The sequence below is a fragment of the Sinocyclocheilus grahami genome, unplaced genomic scaffold (genome assembly GCF_001515645.1).
Source record: "Sinocyclocheilus grahami isolate Dianchi unplaced genomic scaffold, SAMN03320097.WGS_v1.1 scaffold353.1, whole genome shotgun sequence".
Taxonomy (NCBI): Eukaryota; Metazoa; Chordata; class Actinopteri; order Cypriniformes; family Cyprinidae; genus Sinocyclocheilus; species Sinocyclocheilus grahami.
This window is the reverse complement of record NW_015505532.1, coordinates 1,210,977-1,231,491: the sequence shown is the minus strand read 5'-3', so window position 1 is coordinate 1,231,491 and position 20,515 is coordinate 1,210,977. Positions and strand designations below refer to the sequence as shown.

The 20,515-nt window shown below is 41.4% G+C and overlaps 1 protein-coding gene across 1 annotated transcript; it reads left to right on the top strand.

The window, feature by feature from the left end:
* Positions 1-1,448: 1,448 nt before the first annotated feature.
* Positions 1,449-17,998, top strand: LOC107548694 (ras-related protein Rab-26-like). Its single transcript, XM_016229482.1, has 2 exons — positions 1,449-1,652; positions 17,834-17,998. The coding sequence occupies exons 1-2, from the start codon at positions 1,449-1,451 to the stop codon at positions 17,996-17,998; spliced, it is 369 nt and encodes a 122-aa protein (XP_016084968.1).
* The last annotated feature ends 2,517 nt before the right edge of the window (positions 17,999-20,515 follow it).

Here is a 20,515-nt window from a genome sequence, read left to right as displayed (position 1 = left end):
CACTGGTCAAATGTTTGAAGTCAGTAAGACTGTATGGTTTTTGTTTTTTTTAAAAAAGTCTCATACTCTGCATTTATTTGGTCAAAATACAGTAAAAACAGTAATAACATTTACATTTTTAAATGTAATCTATTATTGTAATCATATACTCCAGTCTTCAGTATCACATGATCATTCAGAAATCATTATAATATGCTGATTTGAGCTCAAGATACATTTATGATTATTATAAATGTAGGAAACGGTTGTGCAGCGTAATATTTTTTTGTGAAAACCGTCATAGATTTATTTTTTTTCGGATTCTGTTATGAATCGAAAGTTCGAATAGCTCCAGAAAGCAAGTATTATTACAGTTTAAATAGCAAGTTACTAGTGAATTGAAAATAGTTACTAAAACCAATAATTCAAAAGAATAATTGGCATTCCGACTATTATGCATATTTTTCATATTATATGCTTTAATATAATTTTAAATATTAAATACTACATTTTGAAAAGATGAATAAATATCCTAAAAGAAATATCCTAAAAGCCAGATCCTTGATGACATCCTTTTTCAGGAAGTGACAACTATAGATATATATGCGTATATATATATGTATATATATGCACATTCAACGGCTCCAGACACGTCAACATGTCCACCTTGGAACTGTCAACATGTTGTCAATCACAGTAAAACACTTATATAGTGTTTTATATATATATATATATAACCCAGTATTGCAGGTCTTTATGGGAACTTTTTGATGTGCATTTTTTTTAATGTGTTAGAAACGGATGCTAATGAGGAATCTAATGTTAATATGCTAATGCTAATAAATGTTGTCACCATATATATATATATATATACGGTGGCTGACTAAATAATTTTTGCCCCACTGTATATATGGTGACAACAGTTTAGCAAAAATTGTAGCTAGTTCTGGGTTGTTTTGTGGTATTAGTTGGTTTGTATCACTATAAATTCTTCCATCCTGCTTGATAAAACTACAGAAATCTGTATGATTACATCTTAAATATGTGGTTAAAACCTTGCCCACTCATGCAAGCTAACTGTCAGTCCCTCACTTAGCAGGCTAACCTGCATTTCCATTTTTTAAATGAGGTTATACTGAATACAGTGAGTGTGAGTGAGCAAAGCATCCTACACTACAATGAAATCGTATTCATTTTTAAAAGCTTCATATATAGTTCAAAACGTTCAACACAGCAGGAACGACCCAAAATGGTTTGCCACAGTGAGCACTGTTGTGTACACTGCTATCATCATGAATATGTCCTGTACTACACGCCACAGGAAGCACTACTGTTAAATATTTAATAGTGTAAACTTCATTAGGTTATAAGAATCTCTGGCATGAGCCATCATTGCACATCAGAGACAAGACTAGGTTAGAGACGCCGTGACATCTCTGAGACGAGTGAGTCAGCGAGGAAAAGTCTCAATGACTGTCAAAGATCTGCTGTTGAGAAGCACCTCACACATGGAGCTGATGATGGAGAACACTTCAGATCTGGAGCTGGTGGAGCAGGGAGAGCCTGCTTATCCTGACAGCGCTTACGGCTCCTCTCCAGTGGACACCGAGGACGGACACACACTGTCCAGCAGCACACTCCTCCTCACATACAATGAGGAGCTCATGCATAAGGTGACCACCACCATCCTGTCTGTCTATCTATCCATCCATCTATCTGTCTGTCTGTCCCTCCATTCGTCCGTCCGTCCGTCTGTCTCTCTAACTGTCTTTTTGTGTCTGTTCTGCTAATTTCTATTTTCTATCTATCTGTCTATCCATCTATCCATGCATCTATCGTTCTATCTATCTATCTATCTATCTATCTATCTATCTATCTATCTATCTATCTATCTATCTATCTATCTATCTATCTGTCTATCTGTCTGTCTGTCTGTCTGTCTGTCTGTCTGTCTGTGTCTGTCTGTCTGTCTGTCCCTGTTTGTCCGTCCATCCATCTCTGACTGTCTTTTTGTGAGTTTCTGTTTTCTATCTGTCTGTCTTTTCGGCCGTCCGTCCGTCCGTCCATCCGTCCGTCCGTCCGTATGTCTGTCTGTCTGTCCGTTTGTCCGTCCATCCATCTCTCTGACTGTCTTTTTGTGTCTGTTCTGCTAGTTTCTATTTTCTATCTATCTGTCTCTCCGTCTATCCATGCATCTATCATTCTGTCCGTCTATCTATCTATCTATCTATCTATCTATCTATCTATCTGTCTGTCTCTGTCTGTCCCTCCGTTTGTCCGTCCATCCATCTCTGACTGTCTTTTTGTGTCTGTTCTGCTAGTTTCTATTTTCTATCTATCTGTCTCTCCATCCATCCATCCATCCGACTGTCTTTTTGTGTCTGTTCTGCTAGTTTCTATCTATCTGTCTTTTCGTCCATCCATCCATCCGTCTATCTATCTGTCTGTCTGTCCCTCCGTTTGTCCGTCCATCCATCTCTCTGGCTGTCTTTTTGTGTCTGTTCTGCTAGTTTCTATTTTCTATCTATCTGTCTCTCCATCTATCTCTATCTATCTATCTATTGTCTGTCCGTCCGTCCGTCTGTCTGTCCCTCCGTTTGTCCGTCCATCCATCTCTGACTGTCTTTTTGTGTCTGTTCTGCTAGTTTCTATTTTCTAAAAGCTAATCAGCTGTGATTGTGGCTCTTGTACAGGAAATCACACACCCACCAGTCTTACAGTCAGTGCCAGAGAGCTGTAGGGATAATCCAGTACAATAATGTACATGGCTGCATCAATTACACACCCACCTTTGGTCCACAGAGGTTGAGGTGTTATATTCATTCAGAGAGGTGGTTGAGGTTGTGTTGTATATTGACTCATGCTTGAAAAAAGGTGCTTTAAATGTGAGATCATAACCAGGCCTACAGGAAATATTCCTTACTGTACTTACAGTGCTGCAAACATCGAGTTAAGAAACCATCTTAACTAGCTTTGTCTGTTTTTTATCTAGGAGGGTAAAATCTTACAGCTATGTTTATGAGAGGTGTGTTATGACTTTTCTAAGCAAACAGACATGATTTTCACTAGGTGTGCGATAAAACAGACACAAAATACCAAAGGAGAGATCCGAACTGTATTTAAAGACAAGAATATCAGAGACACAGGGGCTGATTTTTAATTTAGGCAAAGACCTAGAATCAAGCTGATTTCAATCATTGTCATTTACATTTTTAAAGTACTTTTCAAAAAGTAAGTGGATGTAGTGAGGAAGGATGACAAGAAATGAGTTTATTAAAGAAACATGAGTTGTGAAGCACATCAGCTCCTCTGAGTGAATCCGTGTCTCTGTTTTTCTGTTTTGTATTATTGAAATGATACATGGCAAAACTTTCTCAATAAGACTAGATAGAGATAGAGATAGATTTGGTTCTGTCTAGTCAACTAAATATAAAATATAACAAATATGCTGCAACAACATCCTTATAGCTGTATTTTTACAGCATAGCATAATAAAATATTTAGAAAAAATTATAGTGCTGTTTATTTCTGTGTATTATATTGGATAATATAAATAAAAAAATATTAAATAGCATTCAGTATTCGTTTAGAGGAAAACAGTATTTTGATAAGCAAAAATTAAATATATATGTTGATATGATCTTGAGGCCGATATTTAAACTAAGGTTAACATTTGGGTGAATAAAACTTGCTAACATGTCCTGGTCAAAGCAATTGTATTTTATTTTTGCATTATAATAGGAAATGCATATGTGATGTTTTTGATAAGTCCAGGAGGTACACTCATATTTCAAGCTTTTAGGCTGTGTTAAATTGTAATAGTGAAGTATCTCAGCGCTATGGACTGAAGGAGAGACTATAGTGCTTTGGCAGTGTAAATGCATGTGTTGCCATGGTAATGGCATTCCATGTCCCCGTCACGTGCCTCATGCGGTTTGTTCCGTTGTGTTCTTAGTTAATCAAGCATTTGATAGCTGAATAAGTGATGAGGGATTTAAGGAATATCAAAGATGGATGAGATTTGTATGAAATAGTAATAGAGTTTGATAGCCTGAGGGCTCCGTGTTCGACACGATTCATCTCCTAAAATCATCCCACAGGTATTTGTTTGTTCAGCAGTGCAAAGCATTGCTATGTGACTCAATGCATTTGATTATTTCATGAAACTCAGAAGAATAAACATATATTCATATCATCATCTAAACTGTCTCAAATGATCATCAAATACCTCTCAATTGACCCTTCGCAGGGAGTTTGATTGACAGGTCAATCCCAATCATACCCAATCATATTGCCGAATCCGCCATTTTGTCCGACAAACAAATCAGACAGGAGAGTAGATTACCGTCTGTGGATTTAAAGGTGCACTATGCGAATTTTGCCAGACGATATTGACATTTGAAAGCACCAAAACAAACAAACCCATACCCCAACAGGACCTCGCCCAGGGCTGCCAACTCTCACACATTCAGCGTGAGACACACGCAATTGACACTTTTCTCACCCTCACACACCACACATCAATTTTCTCAAGCAGTCAAAAGTGCCCTCAGTTAAAACTGTAATTATAGGATATTGGCGAAACAGATTTGGTAAAGGCTCCTGTATGCATTTGTGTTTGCGCTCTGGAAAGCGTCAAAAGATTCTATTTACAACGTGTTTTCATAGTGCTGAGCAATGTAGCTAATCACATCTAAACACGAAAATGATACTGGCCGGCGACAGCCTATGACGTCATTACCGGCACGACCACAGTATAAAAGGGCGCCGGGAGAACGTGTCATCCTCTTCTTTGTCTTCAAAGACTGTTTGTTTGAAGTGCATACTGGTAAGAACGTGGTTCTTTTTGTTACTAATATGGCAAGCACTAGCAAGGCGTTTAAGAAGTGTGTGGATCCGTGTCTGCATTATTTGACACCCGATGACACACACGATCTTTGCGTCGTTTGTTTGGGACGAGGAGCACGTGCGTGACATCCTTAAGGGGGCGGTATGCGTTCATTGTGAGCTTTTTCCCATGAGAAAGCTCTGCTCTTGTTTGGCCCTCTTTTCGAGCAAAGAGGGACAGCCTTCGGTTCCTCAGGGCTCAGGACCCGCCGCTGCTGAGGCATGGAGGAAACTGAGCTCATGGGGTTCTCAGGTGGACTTGGCCGATGAATTGAAGAAGGGGCTTTCCCTTTCTCATTCGTGAGTCTCGGACAAGAGTGAGCTGCTGGAGGACGACGCTATTTCTCTGACGTAATCTGATCCAGCGGCTAATGCTCTGCTGGCTCCCAGCCGAAGGGATGTGCGAAAGAGAGGGTGCCTCCCATTGAAGAGACAATAGCCTGCTATCTTGCTATGGGAGAAACATCTTCTCTTAGGGCTCCCTCCTTGCCATCCAGACCCCTTCAAGTAACATCTCGTCTGAATTGCAAGGCTTACGCAGCAGCAGGTCAGGCTGCGGCTTCATTGCATTCCATGGCAATTTTGAAAGCCTACCAGGCCAACCTGCTGAAAGACCTAGATAAAGGTCAGGGTCTTTCCCCTGATGAAGTGGCTGAGCTACGACACACTACAGATCTCGCTCTCCGTGCCGCCAAACAGACCGCTACTGCCATAGGCAGATCTATGGCGGCTATGTTGGTAACGGAGAGACATCTGTGGGTGAACCTGGCTGACATCAGGAAGAAAGAGAGGGGCTTTCTCCTTGATGCGCCAGTTTCTCCTTCTGAACTTTTCGGCACTTCCGTTGAGACGGTTGTCGAGAAATTTAAGGAGGCGAAGGTGCGCTCAGCTGCTTTCAAGTCCTTCATTCCACGAAGGCCCAGGTCTCAGCCCAAACAAAGGGGTCCTGGCCCATCTCGGTCTAAGGACCAGAGACAGGTCCAGAAGGCTAGTGTCACGACTTGTGCCCCTCCTCCGCCTGCGGGCAGGTCTAGAAGATGGCGCGAGTTGAAGGGTCAGAGGCAAGACCTTAGGGAGGTAATCCAGACGAGGCGTTCCCAACACTCTCGTCTGGACCAGGGCAAACCTCCCTCTTAGGTTATTTACATCTACCCTCGTCTTCCTCTCCCAATTCCCCTGTTAACCCTTTTCTCCCCTAATCGGGGTCAAGAACCTCCATGCGGAACTGAGAACTGAGCATTACAGCCTCTGGCTGGACCTATGATGTTCCGGTTAGTTTGCGGCTTCATTGCATTCCATGGCAATTTTGAAAGCCTACCAGGCCAACCTGCTGAAAGACCTAGATAAAGGTCAGGGTCTTTCCCCTGATGAAGTGGCTGAGCTACGACACACTACAGATCTCGCTCTCCGTGCCGCCAAACAGACCGCTACTGCCATAGGCAGATCTATGGCGGCTATGTTGGTAATGGAGAGACATCTGTGGGTGAACCTGGCTGACATCAGGAAGAAAGAGAGGGGCTTTCTCCTTGATGCACCAGTTTCTCCTTCTGAACTTTTCGGCACTTCCGTTGAGACGGTTGTCGAGAAATTTAAGGAGGCGAAGGTGCGCTCAGCTGCTTTCAAGTCCTTCATTCCACGAAGGCCCAGGTCTCAGCCCAAACAAAGGGGTCCTGGCCCATCTCGGTCTAAGGACCAGAGACAGGTCCAGAAGGCTAGTGTCACGACTTGTGCCCCTCCTCCGCCTGCGGGCAGGTCTAGAAGATGGCGCGAGTCGAAGGGTCAGAGGCAAGACCTTAGGGAGGTAATCCAGACGAGGCCGTTCCCAACACTCTCGTCTGGACCAGGGCAAACCTCCCTCTTAGGTTATTTACATCTACCCTCGTCTTCCTCTCCCAATTCCCCTGTTAACCCTTTTCTCCCCTAATCGGGGTCAAGAACCTCCATGCGGAACTGAGAACTGAGCATTACAGCCTCTGGCTGGACCTATGATGTTCCGGTTAGTTTCTATGTCTCATAGAACTACCTACTGAAGGTCCGGAAGAGACAGGCGTGGGAGCCATGGTAGGTGAGTATGATCCATGTCTTCTTTTACTGTTCCTAGTTGTATAATTATCTGATTAGCTTTTTACTGCAGCGCCTCCTGTCCTGTGTTGTTGCAACATCTCGGTCTCTGCTGAGATTCCTTTTCTAACATCTATGTTATACTATTTTCGTTCCTAGATGGAAGCATTTATTTTCCTCTTCCAGCAAGCCTCGCTGAGGATGCATCACTTATGCTGACTGGCAGGATCCTGACAGCCTGTCAACCCCGTGCCTGATGGACTCCGACTCCGAGTCGTTAGGCTTCCCCGAGAAGCCTCCTTGGTCATCATGTCCCCAGTATGGCACTGCAACCTCAGGATCTGCGGGCCTTTGAGGGTTTTTTCTCCCAGGTTGAGCTTATTTTGGAGGCACTGTCTCCTGATGTGCTCCCTGGGCTGCTCGGTCTTGCCCTGAGGGGAGAACTGAGAACTGAGAACTGGGAACGTCATTAGAACTGAGCTGGGCTGCTCCCGTAAATCCACAGATGATCACACCAAGTAGCTAAGCCTTTCTGTGGCTTCCTTGGTCAATCATTTCTATGGTGGGAGCCTGCAGCTCTCCCTATTGGAGCATTTAAGTCTCTATCTGCATTCTGAGAATGGTGCTCCCCTCACTGCGGGAGGGTCATTCCAATCTGAATGGAACATCTGTTTCTCCTCTCTGCGGAGAGTCAAGAATCTTGCTCCTGGGGGTTTGTACCGCCATTTCTGACTTTGCTAGTCTCTCATATTGAGAGTTGGGCCATCTGCCCCTCTAGTGCTCTAGGTGGAGCCTCCAGGTTGTTAGGCCTCTTGGTCTCCCTGGGCTGCCTTTCTTTGGTTGTATGTATGCTCCCCTCGGATACCGCTCCCAATGTAGTGTCTGAGTTCTCCTCTTGTTTGATGAGTGAGTTCTCCCCTTTCTGGAGTTCCCTGGAGCAGCTGTGGTTGAGGCCTATGTTCTTCAGGGCTCAATGGAGTAGCCATATCAGAATGATAGGCTTGTTCTGCCTTTTTGGTTGAGCTGCTCTTATGGTTGATCTTGGCAGTGTTCCCCTCCGGTGTAGAAGGTCCTCTATGAGCCCGGCACTCCCGTTTGAGCGCCAATCCCAATTGAGTAGTTTGTGGTTTCCTCCTGTTCTGTGAGCTCTTGGAGCTTCGTTGAGTAGCTAGCAGGTCGTTAGTCCCTTTCTGCCTCCTGTTAATCTACTCTTGGAGATGAGCCTAGCAGTGCTCCCCTCATGCTTGGGGGTCATCTTTGAGCATGCTGCTTTCAACTGAGCATCTGAGTTCTCCTGTAGTTGAATCCTCCGCTCTACGGAGCTCCAATGAGCAGCCTTGTCTGGTTGGTAGACTCTTTTCCCCTTCCTGCTTGGCTGCTTTTATGGTTGAGCCTGGCAGTGCTCCCCTCTTTTTCGAGGGTCGCTTATGAGCACATTGCTCCCAATTGAGCGTCTGTGTGTCTCTCCCATTCCTGAGAGTCGAGCCCTGCACTCTCTGGAGCTCCATATAGCAGTAATATTGGGTAGTTAGGCTATCTTTTGCCTTTATGGCAGGTTGTTCCTATCGTATAAATTACAGCTCCCATATCGGTTGGTGAGTTCTCTGCTTTGGATCCTAGTCTAATACATTTTCATGATAAGTGCACACGCTAGATCTCTGTGCACTTCTTTAAATTCCATAATCATGGTAGGTGTACATGCTGGGCCTTTGCGCACCTTTCTAAAATCCTTTATGGTAAGGGTGATGTGATGCTGCCTCGTCCCCTTTCTCTGAGTTGATTCAGGCCCCGGATCCTTACCTGGGCCTCACTCTTCTGATGTATCTCTGATGATACCGGTATGGTTGAGCTTGGTAGTGCTCTCCTTTTCCTAAGGGATTTCTATGAGCACGCCGCTCCCTCCTAAGCGTCTGTATTATAGCCTTATAGGTTGCTTGGCCATTTCTGCCTCCCTATTAGGTTGAGCATGGTGGTACTCCCCTTCACTTGAGGGATGCCTGGGAGCATGTGGTTCCCACGCCTTTTTTCAGATTCACAGGCGCTAGGCTGAATACCCTGCTACTTCTGAGCAGTCTCAGTCACATCAGATCCTGGCTCACCGTGGTTTCTGGGGCTTTTTAGTAACGGTATTTCTAAATCCATATCTATGGTAAGTGCACATGCCATATTCATGGTTGGTGTGCACGCTAGCCTTTGTGCACCTTTTTAAAAACCCTTTATGGTAAGGGTGACGCGATGCTGGCCTCGTCCCCTTTCTCTGAGTTGGCTCTGGCCCAGGTTTTTACCTTGGGCCCCACTCTCCGCATACACACTTTGTAGACAAGGTGTTGCTACTAAGTCCCCTGGGTATCTTGAGATCATCGGGCAGCTCGTTCTTAGAGCAGGAGGAAGTCTCTGTGTGACAGGCCAGGATATGGGTTTGTCAGCCCTGGTACTCCGCCTTATCCCCTTAGAGGAATCCTTTTCATTTTTGATTCCAAGCCTTGAGCTTTGCCCTGGGCTCGGGCTTTATACAAGCCAGCTCTTACAGGTAAGTTTTTTAGTGCACAGCTCAGGCCTTTGGCTGTAGGGGGTTATGTCTCTGACAGCCATCAAAACGTTCTATGGGCAGCTTCTTTGACTTGGTTGAGCTGTTACTTGGTGCTCGCATTAGTATTGGCATACACTCCCCTCAGCATGGCAGCGTGGGTATACCATTCCCCATAGCGACTTCTAGAGGATGCGGTTCGAAGTTCCCTTGGAAGGGAACGTCTCAGGTTACGTATGTAACCATGGTTCCCTGAGAAGGGAACGAGACACTGCGTCCTCTAGTCTCCTCACCATGCTTCGGACGTAAGCTTCAGACGAAGAAGCAGATGACGTGTTCTCCTGGTGCCCTTTTATACTGTGGTTGTGCCGGTAATGACATCATAGGCTGTTGCCGGCCAATATCATTGTCATATTTAGATGTATGCTTCAGACACCGGTCTCGCTGAAGGCGTTCCCCATAGCGACCTCTAGAGGACACAGTGTCTCGTTCCCTTCTCAGGGAACCATGGTTACATACGTAACCTGAGACGTTCTTTGATTATAAAGGAACTTTGTGAGATCCTGATGAACTGAAGTAAAGTGACACCTTTTTAATGATTATAAAGCAAGGACTATTTGCACATTTTCTAGGCTAAGAAGGTTATAATCGGTTCAGAATTTGAATAAAAGTTTTGTTTTTCGTGCTGCTAACGGCCATATACCCTATACAAGCAACAACGTTTCAGGAAAGATATAACACCCTCATGAATGCGGAAATTCATTTTCGAATGGGAGAAAAATATATATTGCGATTCTTTCACTGTACATTGCTATTCTTGGTGTGGTAAAAAGTTTTCAGCACTGCAAGAGTTATTTTACATAATTTTATGATAAAAACACAGTACCATCATGACATTAACTACTAGGTCAGACAAAACTCTGCTGACAGATTAAGCACATAAGTCCCCCACCCAACCCGCTGTGGGAACTCTCACACCAAGTTGAACTCAAAATCCCTAACCTCGCCCCTATTTTGATATCTTCACCCCACACATAAGTACACAACCCCAGCAACGACGATGGCGGAATCTGCTATGCCTACCGGCCGAAGGTATCAAGTTGTGTGAAACAAAGCAACATGAAACAAAATCAACATTACTCACCTATCAAGAAGAAACAAAGCAACCTGATTTGGTCTGATTCCAGGCCTTCCCGCTCCTTGAGTTCTCTCCACCACTGGAAAGCAGCTCCGATATTTATGCGGGTCCTACCTCTTGCCTGATGGTAACCCTTCTTTTTAATGTTTTGTTTCTCTGATATTTTCCTTTTTTATCTCTATGGTCGCCGTGATTTTGCCAAGTAAGACATGTTCCTGGATCAACATTACTGTCTAAAAATATAGACTAAACCTAATCCCTACCCCTAAACCTAACCCTACCCATAATTTATTCCTAAAATCAGCGTGAAGTGATAGCTGATTACCAAGGGTGTAGAAGCACCTAACCCTGATCATAACCCTACAAAAGATATTTCCTGAAAAGTTATCCCTCAATTCTGATTGGTTAATTGGAATGTTGTTCCAGGATTAACAAGGATGTTGATCCAGGAACATGTTGTACTTGGTGAAATCACGGTCACCCGCTCTCTATCTATAGTCAATCTGCTAATATTCTCACTATCATGACTAGACACGCCCCTTACTGCTGATTGGCAGCAAGTGTGTTTTGGAGCTCGGTCCGAACCTGTGTTCAAAAGCATTTTTCAAATATTGCTGAGAGCACCTTTAAACTTGAAAAATGGTGTGTGTTGACGTCTTTCATGGGTTGAAATACCTTCTGATGTTCACTCATATTTATTTTGTGCTTTAAGTAAACATGAAAAACTGAGGCGCTACAGCGATCTGTCACGACACATTAAAGAGCCACAAAATGGTATTTACTGTTTGAATTTCTTAAAAAAATGACAAAATTTTAAAGTTGAGACCTTTTTTATACCTAACGTAACCTGATCTGTCTTGTCTGTCAGCGTGTTGTCAGTTTCCTCTTTGCTCCGCAATGTATTTTTCACTACCAGAAAACATGATGTATGGAGTCAGAGAGGACATAGCAACAGTAACTAAAAGGGGGGTGGGGACATAAATCACGGAGACGTCTATTTGACATCTGCAAGACGTTTATTGGACATTTCCTATCATTTGTCAAATAGACGTTTATTAGATGTCTTTAAGATGTTTATGATTTAGAATGTATGTAAAACTGACATCTTAAAGATGTCTTTTAGATGTTTGTACACAGCAGATCAAGCTATCTTTAACAGACATCTTCCAGATGTACATGTGCTATCTGGGTTGAAGTCAAGTCAAGCTTTATTGTCTTTCTGCTACATGTGTGGACATACAGTGGAACGAAATGTTGTGCCACGGTGCTACATAAATAAACATAAATATAAACATACAACACTAGACGTAAAGTAAACCTAAAGTAAACATTTGTTTTATCTTATTAAGTCCTTGTAACTTAGAGTGTTTATAAGAAAGTGTCTGGTGCATATAGAGAGAAAGAAGTGTGTTTCTACAGGTGGTTTGTCTAGCCCACTCATCTGTGTGTAGCAAACTCAGAATTGCACAATGTTTTCACCACAGGAAGGGCCACCAAATGTCCTCTCAGGAGCGTCCGAGACTGAACCTGGGGCATGTACTCACTGCAGGGACCGGAGGAGTGCTGGATTTCATTAAAACACAGGGCAACATAGTAAGACACTAGATTAAACCAAGCGGAGCACAACCACCCATCTGCCCTCCAGCTGATAAATGTCATAAATGAGCCGTGTGTGCTTTTGCAGCCTCTGGCCAGACGCTCGGCCGGATGTGATAACCATGGCAACCAGAGCTGGATGACACCCACGTCCTCTCGGTCCCCGCAGGTGCGCTGCCCTGTGCCACAGGACATGAAGCTTTCAAAAGGGCCAAGTGTGAGACTGAAATAGAAATAGGGGGTGTTTTCATATCAGTCAGTGCTGAACTCTGTTCAGTGCTAATGAGGAGCGGCACTTCTCAAGATGAGTGTGAAAACTCACAATCACAATGCTTGAGTGGTCTGGGCGGTTGCTAGGGCTTTTCAAAGTGGTTGCTAGGTTGCTCAGAGTGGTTTTATTGTCATTGCAGTTGTAAAGCTGTTCAGAGTGTTTTTAATGTGCTTCTATGCGATTACTGGGGTGTACTGAATAGATGTTAGGGTGTTTCTAGGTAGTTTGTAGGCAATGCTGATTACATGTAATCTGGATTACATAACCAAACATTACATATAATTAGATTCTATTACATTTTAAAATACTCATAATCAGACTACAGTTACTTTTTTGAATGGAATATACAATGAATTAAAAAAAATGTCTCTTTGTATTTTCATATCAATATATTACAAGACTGTCCTATTTAAAGGATTAGTTCACTTCCAGAATAAAAAATTCCTGATAATTTACTCACCCCCATGTCATCCAAGATGTTCATGTCTTTCTTTCTTTAGTCAAAAAGAAATTAAGGTTTTTGAAAAAAACATTCTCTACATGATCCCAGCTGAGGAATAATGGTCTTATCTACCGAAACGATCTGTCATTTTCTAAAAAAAAAAAAAAATGTATATACATTTTAACCACAAATGCTCATCTTGCACTAGCTCGACCTCACGCATTGACTAGTCACACAGGAACGGTCACGTGTGACATAGGTGGAAGTATCGACCCAGTGTTTGCAAAGCGAAACGTGCAAAGAAAGTCAAACGGAATCAGTAATGGACTACAATTTGTAAGTAATCTACCCAGCACTGATTGTTTGGGTTGGTTGCTAAAGCATTTCTAGGCGGTTGCAATGAGTGGGTGATTGCTGGGCGTTGCAGATCTTAAGGTGTTCCAAATGTTGCTAGGTCATTTCTAGGTGGTTACCAGAGTATTCTAGGTGGTTGCTAGTTCAGCTTTATGTGTTGTTTATGTTTAGTTATTGCTATGCAATTGTAAAAGTGTTACATGTGTTTTTTAATATGCTGCTATGCATTTGCTAGGGTGTTATGTGGTTGCCAAGAGTTTTTTTTCTCTCTTTCTGTTGTTGGTTGTTAAAGCATTTGGTTGCTAAGTTGTGCTGGATAGTTGACAGGTATTTGCTATCAAGACGTTTATTGGACATTTCCTATCATTTGTCAAATAGACGTTTATTAGATGTCTTTAAGATGTTTATGATTTAGAATGTATGTAAAACTGACATCTTAAAGATGTCTTTTAGATGTTTGTACACAGCAGATCAAGCTATCTTTAACAGACATCTTCCAGATGTACATGTGCTATCTGGGTTGAAGTCAAGTCAAGCTTTATTGTCTTTCTGCTACATGTGTGGACATACAGTGGAACGAAATGTTGTGCCACGGTGCTACATAAATAAACATAAATATAAACATACAACACTAGACGTAAAGTAAACCTAAAGTAAACATTTGTTTTATCTTATTAAGTCCTTGTAACTTAGAGTGTTTATAAGAAAGTGTCTGGTGCATATAGAGAGAAAGAAGTGTGTTTCTACAGGTGGTTTGTCTAGCCCACTCATCTGTGTGTAGCAAACTCAGAATTGCACAATGTTTTCACCACAGGAAGGGCCACCAAATGTCCTCTCAGGAGCGTCCGAGACTGAACCTGGGGCATGTACTCACTGCAGGGACCGGAGGAGTGCTGGATTTCATTAAAACACAGGGCAACATAGTAAGACACTAGATTAAACCAAGCGGAGCACAACCACCCATCTGCCCTCCAGCTGATAAATGTCATAAATGAGCCGTGTGTGCTTTTGCAGCCTCTGGCCAGACGCTCGGCCGGATGTGATAACCATGGCAACCAGAGCTGGATGACACCCACGTCCTCTCGGTCCCCGCAGGTGCGCTGCCCTGTGCCACAGGACATGAAGCTTTCAAAAGGGCCAAGTGTGAGACTGAAATAGAAATAGGGGGTGTTTTCATATCAGTCAGTGCTGAACTCTGTTCAGTGCTAATGAGGAGCGGCACTTCTCAAGATGAGTGTGAAAACTCACAATCACAATGCTTGAGTGGTCTGGGCGGTTGCTAGGGCTTTTCAAAGTGGTTGCTAGGTTGCTCAGAGTGGTTTTATTGTCATTGCAGTTGTAAAGCTGTTCAGAGTGTTTTTAATGTGCTTCTATGCGATTACTGGGGTGTACTGAATAGATGTTAGGGTGTTTCTAGGTAGTTTGTAGGCAATGCTGATTACATGTAATCTGGATTACATAACCAAACATTACATATAATTAGATTCTATTACATTTTAAAATACTCATAATCAGACTACAGTTACTTTTTTGAATGGAATATACAATGAATTAAAAAAAATGTCTCTTTGTATTTTCATATCAATATATTACAAGACTGTCCTATTTAAAGGATTAGTTCACTTCCAGAATAAAAAATTCCTGATAATTTACTCACCCCCATGTCATCCAAGATGTTCATGTCTTTCTTTCTTTAGTCAAAAAGAAATTAAGGTTTTTGAAAAAAACATTCTCTACATGATCCCAGCTGAGGAATAATGGTCTTATCTACCGAAACGATCTGTCATTTTCTAAAAAAAAAAAAAAATGTATATACATTTTAACCACAAATGCTCATCTTGCACTAGCTCGACCTCACGCATTGACTAGTCACACAGGAACGGTCACGTGTGACATAGGTGGAAGTATCGACCCAGTGTTTGCAAAGCGAAACGTGCAAAGAAAGTCAAACGGAATCAGTAATGGACTACAATTTGTAAGTAATCTACCCAGCACTGATTGTTTGGGTTGGTTGCTAAAGCATTTCTAGGCGGTTGCAATGAGTGGGTGATTGCTGGGCGTTGCAGATCTTAAGGTGTTCCAAATGTTGCTAGGTCATTTCTAGGTGGTTACCAGAGTATTCTAGGTGGTTGCTAGTTCAGCTTTATGTGTTGTTTATGTTTAGTTATTGCTATGCAATTGTAAAAGTGTTACATGTGTTTTTTAATATGCTGCTATGCATTTGCTAGGGTGTTATGTGGTTGCCAAGAGTTTTTTTTCTCTCTTTCTGTTGTTGGTTGTTAAAGCATTTGGTTGCTAAGTTGTGCTGGATAGTTGACAGGTATTTGCTATGCAGATGTTAAGGTTCTCTAAATTTAGCTTGGGCATTTCTAGATGGTTGCTAGACTATTTATATGTAGTTACTAAGCTGAGAAGAGTTTAGTTGGTTGATATGGTGTTGCTGGTTTATTCTGGTTGTCTGCAGTGAGCTTGCTAATGTGTACAGTGTCTTCTTTCTTGCCATGTTGTGACACTGATTGTAGCATTTTTGGGGTTGTTGCCTAACTCAACTTACAATAGTGTTCTGGGAAGGATGTTGCTGTACAGTTTCTAATGTGTAAAGCTCTAATCACACTGCACGATTTTCGACTGTCCCTGACGAAAGATTGGCATCATGAAACAATCGTGGCGATTTCTGTGATCATGGCTCCTAATCGGTGGTCCTGTGAGAGAGGTTCAAAGACGGCCGTTGTCACGATCTTGCGACCAAAGATAGCCTACGATAAAGCGTGATCGTCGCACAGTGTGTTTGCTGGTACGATCCACGTTTACTGACCAACCAATAAAAATGCGACATGAAATCAACGCGGCATAGTGCTAAAACATAAAACTGCTTCCCTCAAGCTCTTCCTCTTTCGCCGCTTCCACTATTTTCAGCACACATAAAAAAATACAACTGCTAAAGTGTGATTTATCATGCTTTTTGTTTACTACTAGGGCATGCTGATGACGTTTTATTCTTCTATAGGAACGTGCGTCGTAGCGTACGTGTCAACAGGTGTCATCATCGTACAGTCTACACACGTCGTAACCAAGTTTATTAGATCCATGTCGCACAGTGTGACATGCAATGATCTTATAGGATTACTAAAATGGTGCAGTGTGTTTAGGGCTTAAGGACTGTTTTACGCATATTGCATTTCTAGGTGCCAAAAGTCAAAAGAGCCCACCCTCAAATCACTAGCACTCCATCATATTCTGTCTGTGAATATGACAAGGTCCATTTTAGAAGTCTAGGGAATGTTTTCACCCATTTTATTATAAGCCAGCCGTACATTTGACCAACAAGCTGCAGTTAAAACCCCAAATATGGGCAACAGTCTAGCAATCTCTGTTGAAAAAAAAAGAGGATATGCGGGTTGGGTATGTTTTGAAGCATGGTTTAAGCAGCTTATAACCAGCTCAGGACCAACTAAGAACCAGCTTGAATCAGCTGCCATGCTTCAAAACATACCTAACCAGCATATGCTGTTTTTTGCAACATGGATAGTGATGCCTGCCTTTGCGAACAGCACCATTAACAAACACCTTGACTGATCTCTTGATGAGAAAGCTGTCCCCCTAAACTAATTCTTGTTGACGCCAGTAGCAGGTGTCGACATGAAAGTGACTAATCTGCCTTTACGACTTTAGCTATGATCATCTCTGCCGTACTAAAGCTCAGGCTCATTTATTCATCACAGTTCAGCTGCGCGACAGATATCACGCTATGTAGATTTGAGAATGCAGCGAAGGGGAAATTAAGACATTTAATTATTCCCTGGGTTTGTCACTTGTCTGAATGTTTGTTCATGTTATGCATGTACTTTACACTGTATTTTTAGCACATGCTTTGAGAATTTTGTTTTGCTGTATCCAATGTTCTATATTTTTTACAGAATACATGTAATGTTAAAGGGATCGTTTACCCAAAAATGAAATTTACTCGCCCTCAAGTTGTTCCAAACCTGTATGAATTTCTTTTTTCTAGGAACTTTTTTATACCAACACACTGATCCAGCAAAATCCAGCAACCATGTTTGTTGGAGTTTGTTGTGGCAATGTGAATTCAGCCTACACTCTAAAAAATGCTGGGTTGTTTCAACCCAATGTTGGGTCAAATATGGACTAACCCAACTGTTGGGTTAAATTATGGTTAAATTTTTAAATTAGCTTTTTAACCTAACAGTTGGGTTAGTCCGTATTTGACCCAACATTGGGTTGAAACAACCCAGCATTTTTTAGAGTGTATAGACAGCATAATAGCAAACTAAGTGGCATCTGTGTTCAAATGCTGCAGGATGTTTTCTCTTCACTAACTTTTCGTCGTCATTTGTGCTCAGTGTCTTTTAATTCTCTGTTGTTTTGGTGATTGTAGTGGAAGTATGAAATCAGTTCTCCTCAAGTTCACACAGGTGTCCTAACAGAGGAACCGCAGGAGTAGAGAATCACATTAACTCTGATCTACTAACATCTGACAAGCACACAAGTGTCACAATACCTTTATCTTCATTTGACCCTCCATCTGATTGTGCATCTGTTCGTGTCTGTCTGTTGCAGACCATACTAGTTGGAGACAGTGGAGTGGGGAAGACGTCTCTGTTAGCGCAGTTTGACCAGGGAAAATTCCTCCAAGGATCCTTCTCTGCTACTGTGGGCATCGGCTTCACGGTGAGTCTCTCTGCAGAAGGTCACAGATCATTTTTTCTCAGGACACTCAGGTGACTTGACTTTTCTCCAGCACAGGACCGGATACACCGCACAAAAATAAAAATAAATAAATAAAATAACCTTACAACAAGATACATTTACTTAAGAAAGAAAATTACATTTAATATTACAAAGTCACCTCACAATTATTATTATTATTAATTTAATTTATTAAAAGTTTATATTAAAAATGAATTTTTATTTTCGTGAAATTTACAGTCATTGCACAAAAATAAAAATAAATAAATAAAATAACCTTACAACAAGATACATTTACTTAAGAAAGAAAATTACATTTAATATTACAAAGTCACCTCACAATTATTATTAATTTAATTTATTAAAAGTTTATATTAAAAATGAATTTTTATTTTCGTGAAATTTACAGTCATTGTTTTGTGTCATGTTTTATAAGTAAGTATTTTAGGTAATAAGTTGACATCTTTCTGATGTTAAATAGACTTTTTAACACTGTATAAACATAAAGACTAACAAATATTAAAAGAGAACTGCTGGGAAAATAAAAAAAGGAGCAGGACAGGTTTGTTTTTACCTCAAATGAAATTGTAAACTAATTAAATAATATATTGTTACATTTGTATAAATGTAAGTTTTTTATGCAGTTTGTACACTCTAAAAAATGCTGGGTTAAATACAACCCAGTGCTGGGTAAAATAGGGACAAACCCAGCAATTGGGTTGTTTTGACCCAGTGGTTGGGTTACTACCCAGAAGGTTGGGTTAAACATTTAACCCAACCGCTGGGTCAAAACAGCCCAATTGATGGGTTTGTCCCTATTTTACCCAGCACTGGGTTGTATTTAACCCAGCATTTGTGTAGGAATTCACAAGGAAAAAATGCTGTAACATAGGCTAAATTAGCTAATGATTCCCCTATCATCCTCTACATGCTAACCTTATATCTAAATATGTTACTACTAACATTAAACGCACATGTTTGTGTTGACTGACACATAAATATCAATAGCTTCCACGTCGGCTCTGCCTGCTGCATTTGCTCCTCTATCTACTGTCGTAACTCCCTGCAGAGAGCCGCTGGGCTTTCTCAACAGAGAGCGTCTGATTACAATAATATGATAATGATCATTTTACTGCAGGCTCTGATTATAATTACAGAGGGATCTGTCTGGCCTCGGTTGTATCATCACTGTTTGCTGTTGTTTTTTCCTTCATATTTTGTAATTAGTCTCAGTGTTTTTGTGTGTGAAACAGGGTGTTTAATATGCGTGCAGGATATGAGCAGTGAGTATATTCTGGGAATATGTTTTTTTTCAGTGCACAAATAAATACCTATTTAGGTAGACTGTGCCAAGACTGAGCTTAAAGAAGACATGCATGACTACATCATGCCATCCTGCTGGATACGGGCACAATATTCCTGCAGATAATAACGAGAGAGAGAGAGAGAGAGAGAGAAAATACTGCTAAATATAAATGATTATTAAAGCAAATGTTGAGTGCTTATTTTAAGACTGTACTTTTTATATTTTATGTTATTACTATGTGAGATACACATACAGTAAATGGATGACAGTAGATGTCATTACACTAATTGTTCAGTAGATGGCGGACTAAACACACGCTTTTAAATCAGAAATTAAAGCTCAGTTCATTTGTAACACTTGTTAAAGTTGTAAGTACACCATATAGTAATTATTATCATCCATATAATGGATTTAAGGACAAATACGGACAATTCACTGAACACGAATGAAAGGGCAAGAGGTGTTTAAGAGGCGTTCATATTTCAGGTAAGTTATAATAAGTAGCGTATGTAAAAAGAAGTGCCCTTTTCAAACTAAAATCTTTACGCATTTGACATTACAATGAGCTGCATTTTGTCCAACCTCATCTGCGTTGGCCGCAAGCGCCGCGACAAACCACAATATTAAGCGAAACTCTCTCACAGGAATGGAATGGTCTGATAGATATGGTCTGATAGAATGAGACTTGTGTAAACTGAAACAAAATTACGAAAAGGGCGGGGCTTGATAGCCGGGAATTTGTGTCAGGTAAAATGCATCAAACAATAATTCTTATATTTAACGCTTGAGTTCGTATTTTCAATTCTCATACATTATTAAAATGTCTTAGTATCATTATTCAGTAGTAAATAATTAATGCCCAGACCTTATCAATGTCCGCTTCTGAGGCGCCACAAAAGTAGACAGTGTTGTCACGTGGTACGTGGTACTTTTCACCGCGGTGTTTAGGATGGGTTAATCGCGGTCCTTTGCGATGTCATTTCTTTCCATGTAATTATTAGAGATTGCTAGTTCGGATTTTTTAAATTTGTATTTCAGGTGCCAGTGCTGGGAATGAATACATTTGAACGATTAAACGTTCTGGTGTACAAATGCGTCTATTAAATCAAAACATATTCTAAGATTTGAATGAAGTTAAACGGAGGACTGAGCTTTCTGAGCCCCGAAGCGCCCCCTGCGGAAAAAAAAAACGGTTTTATTGCACACAGAAAACATTGATGGAAAGCAGCTCAAAGATGGAACTTTGT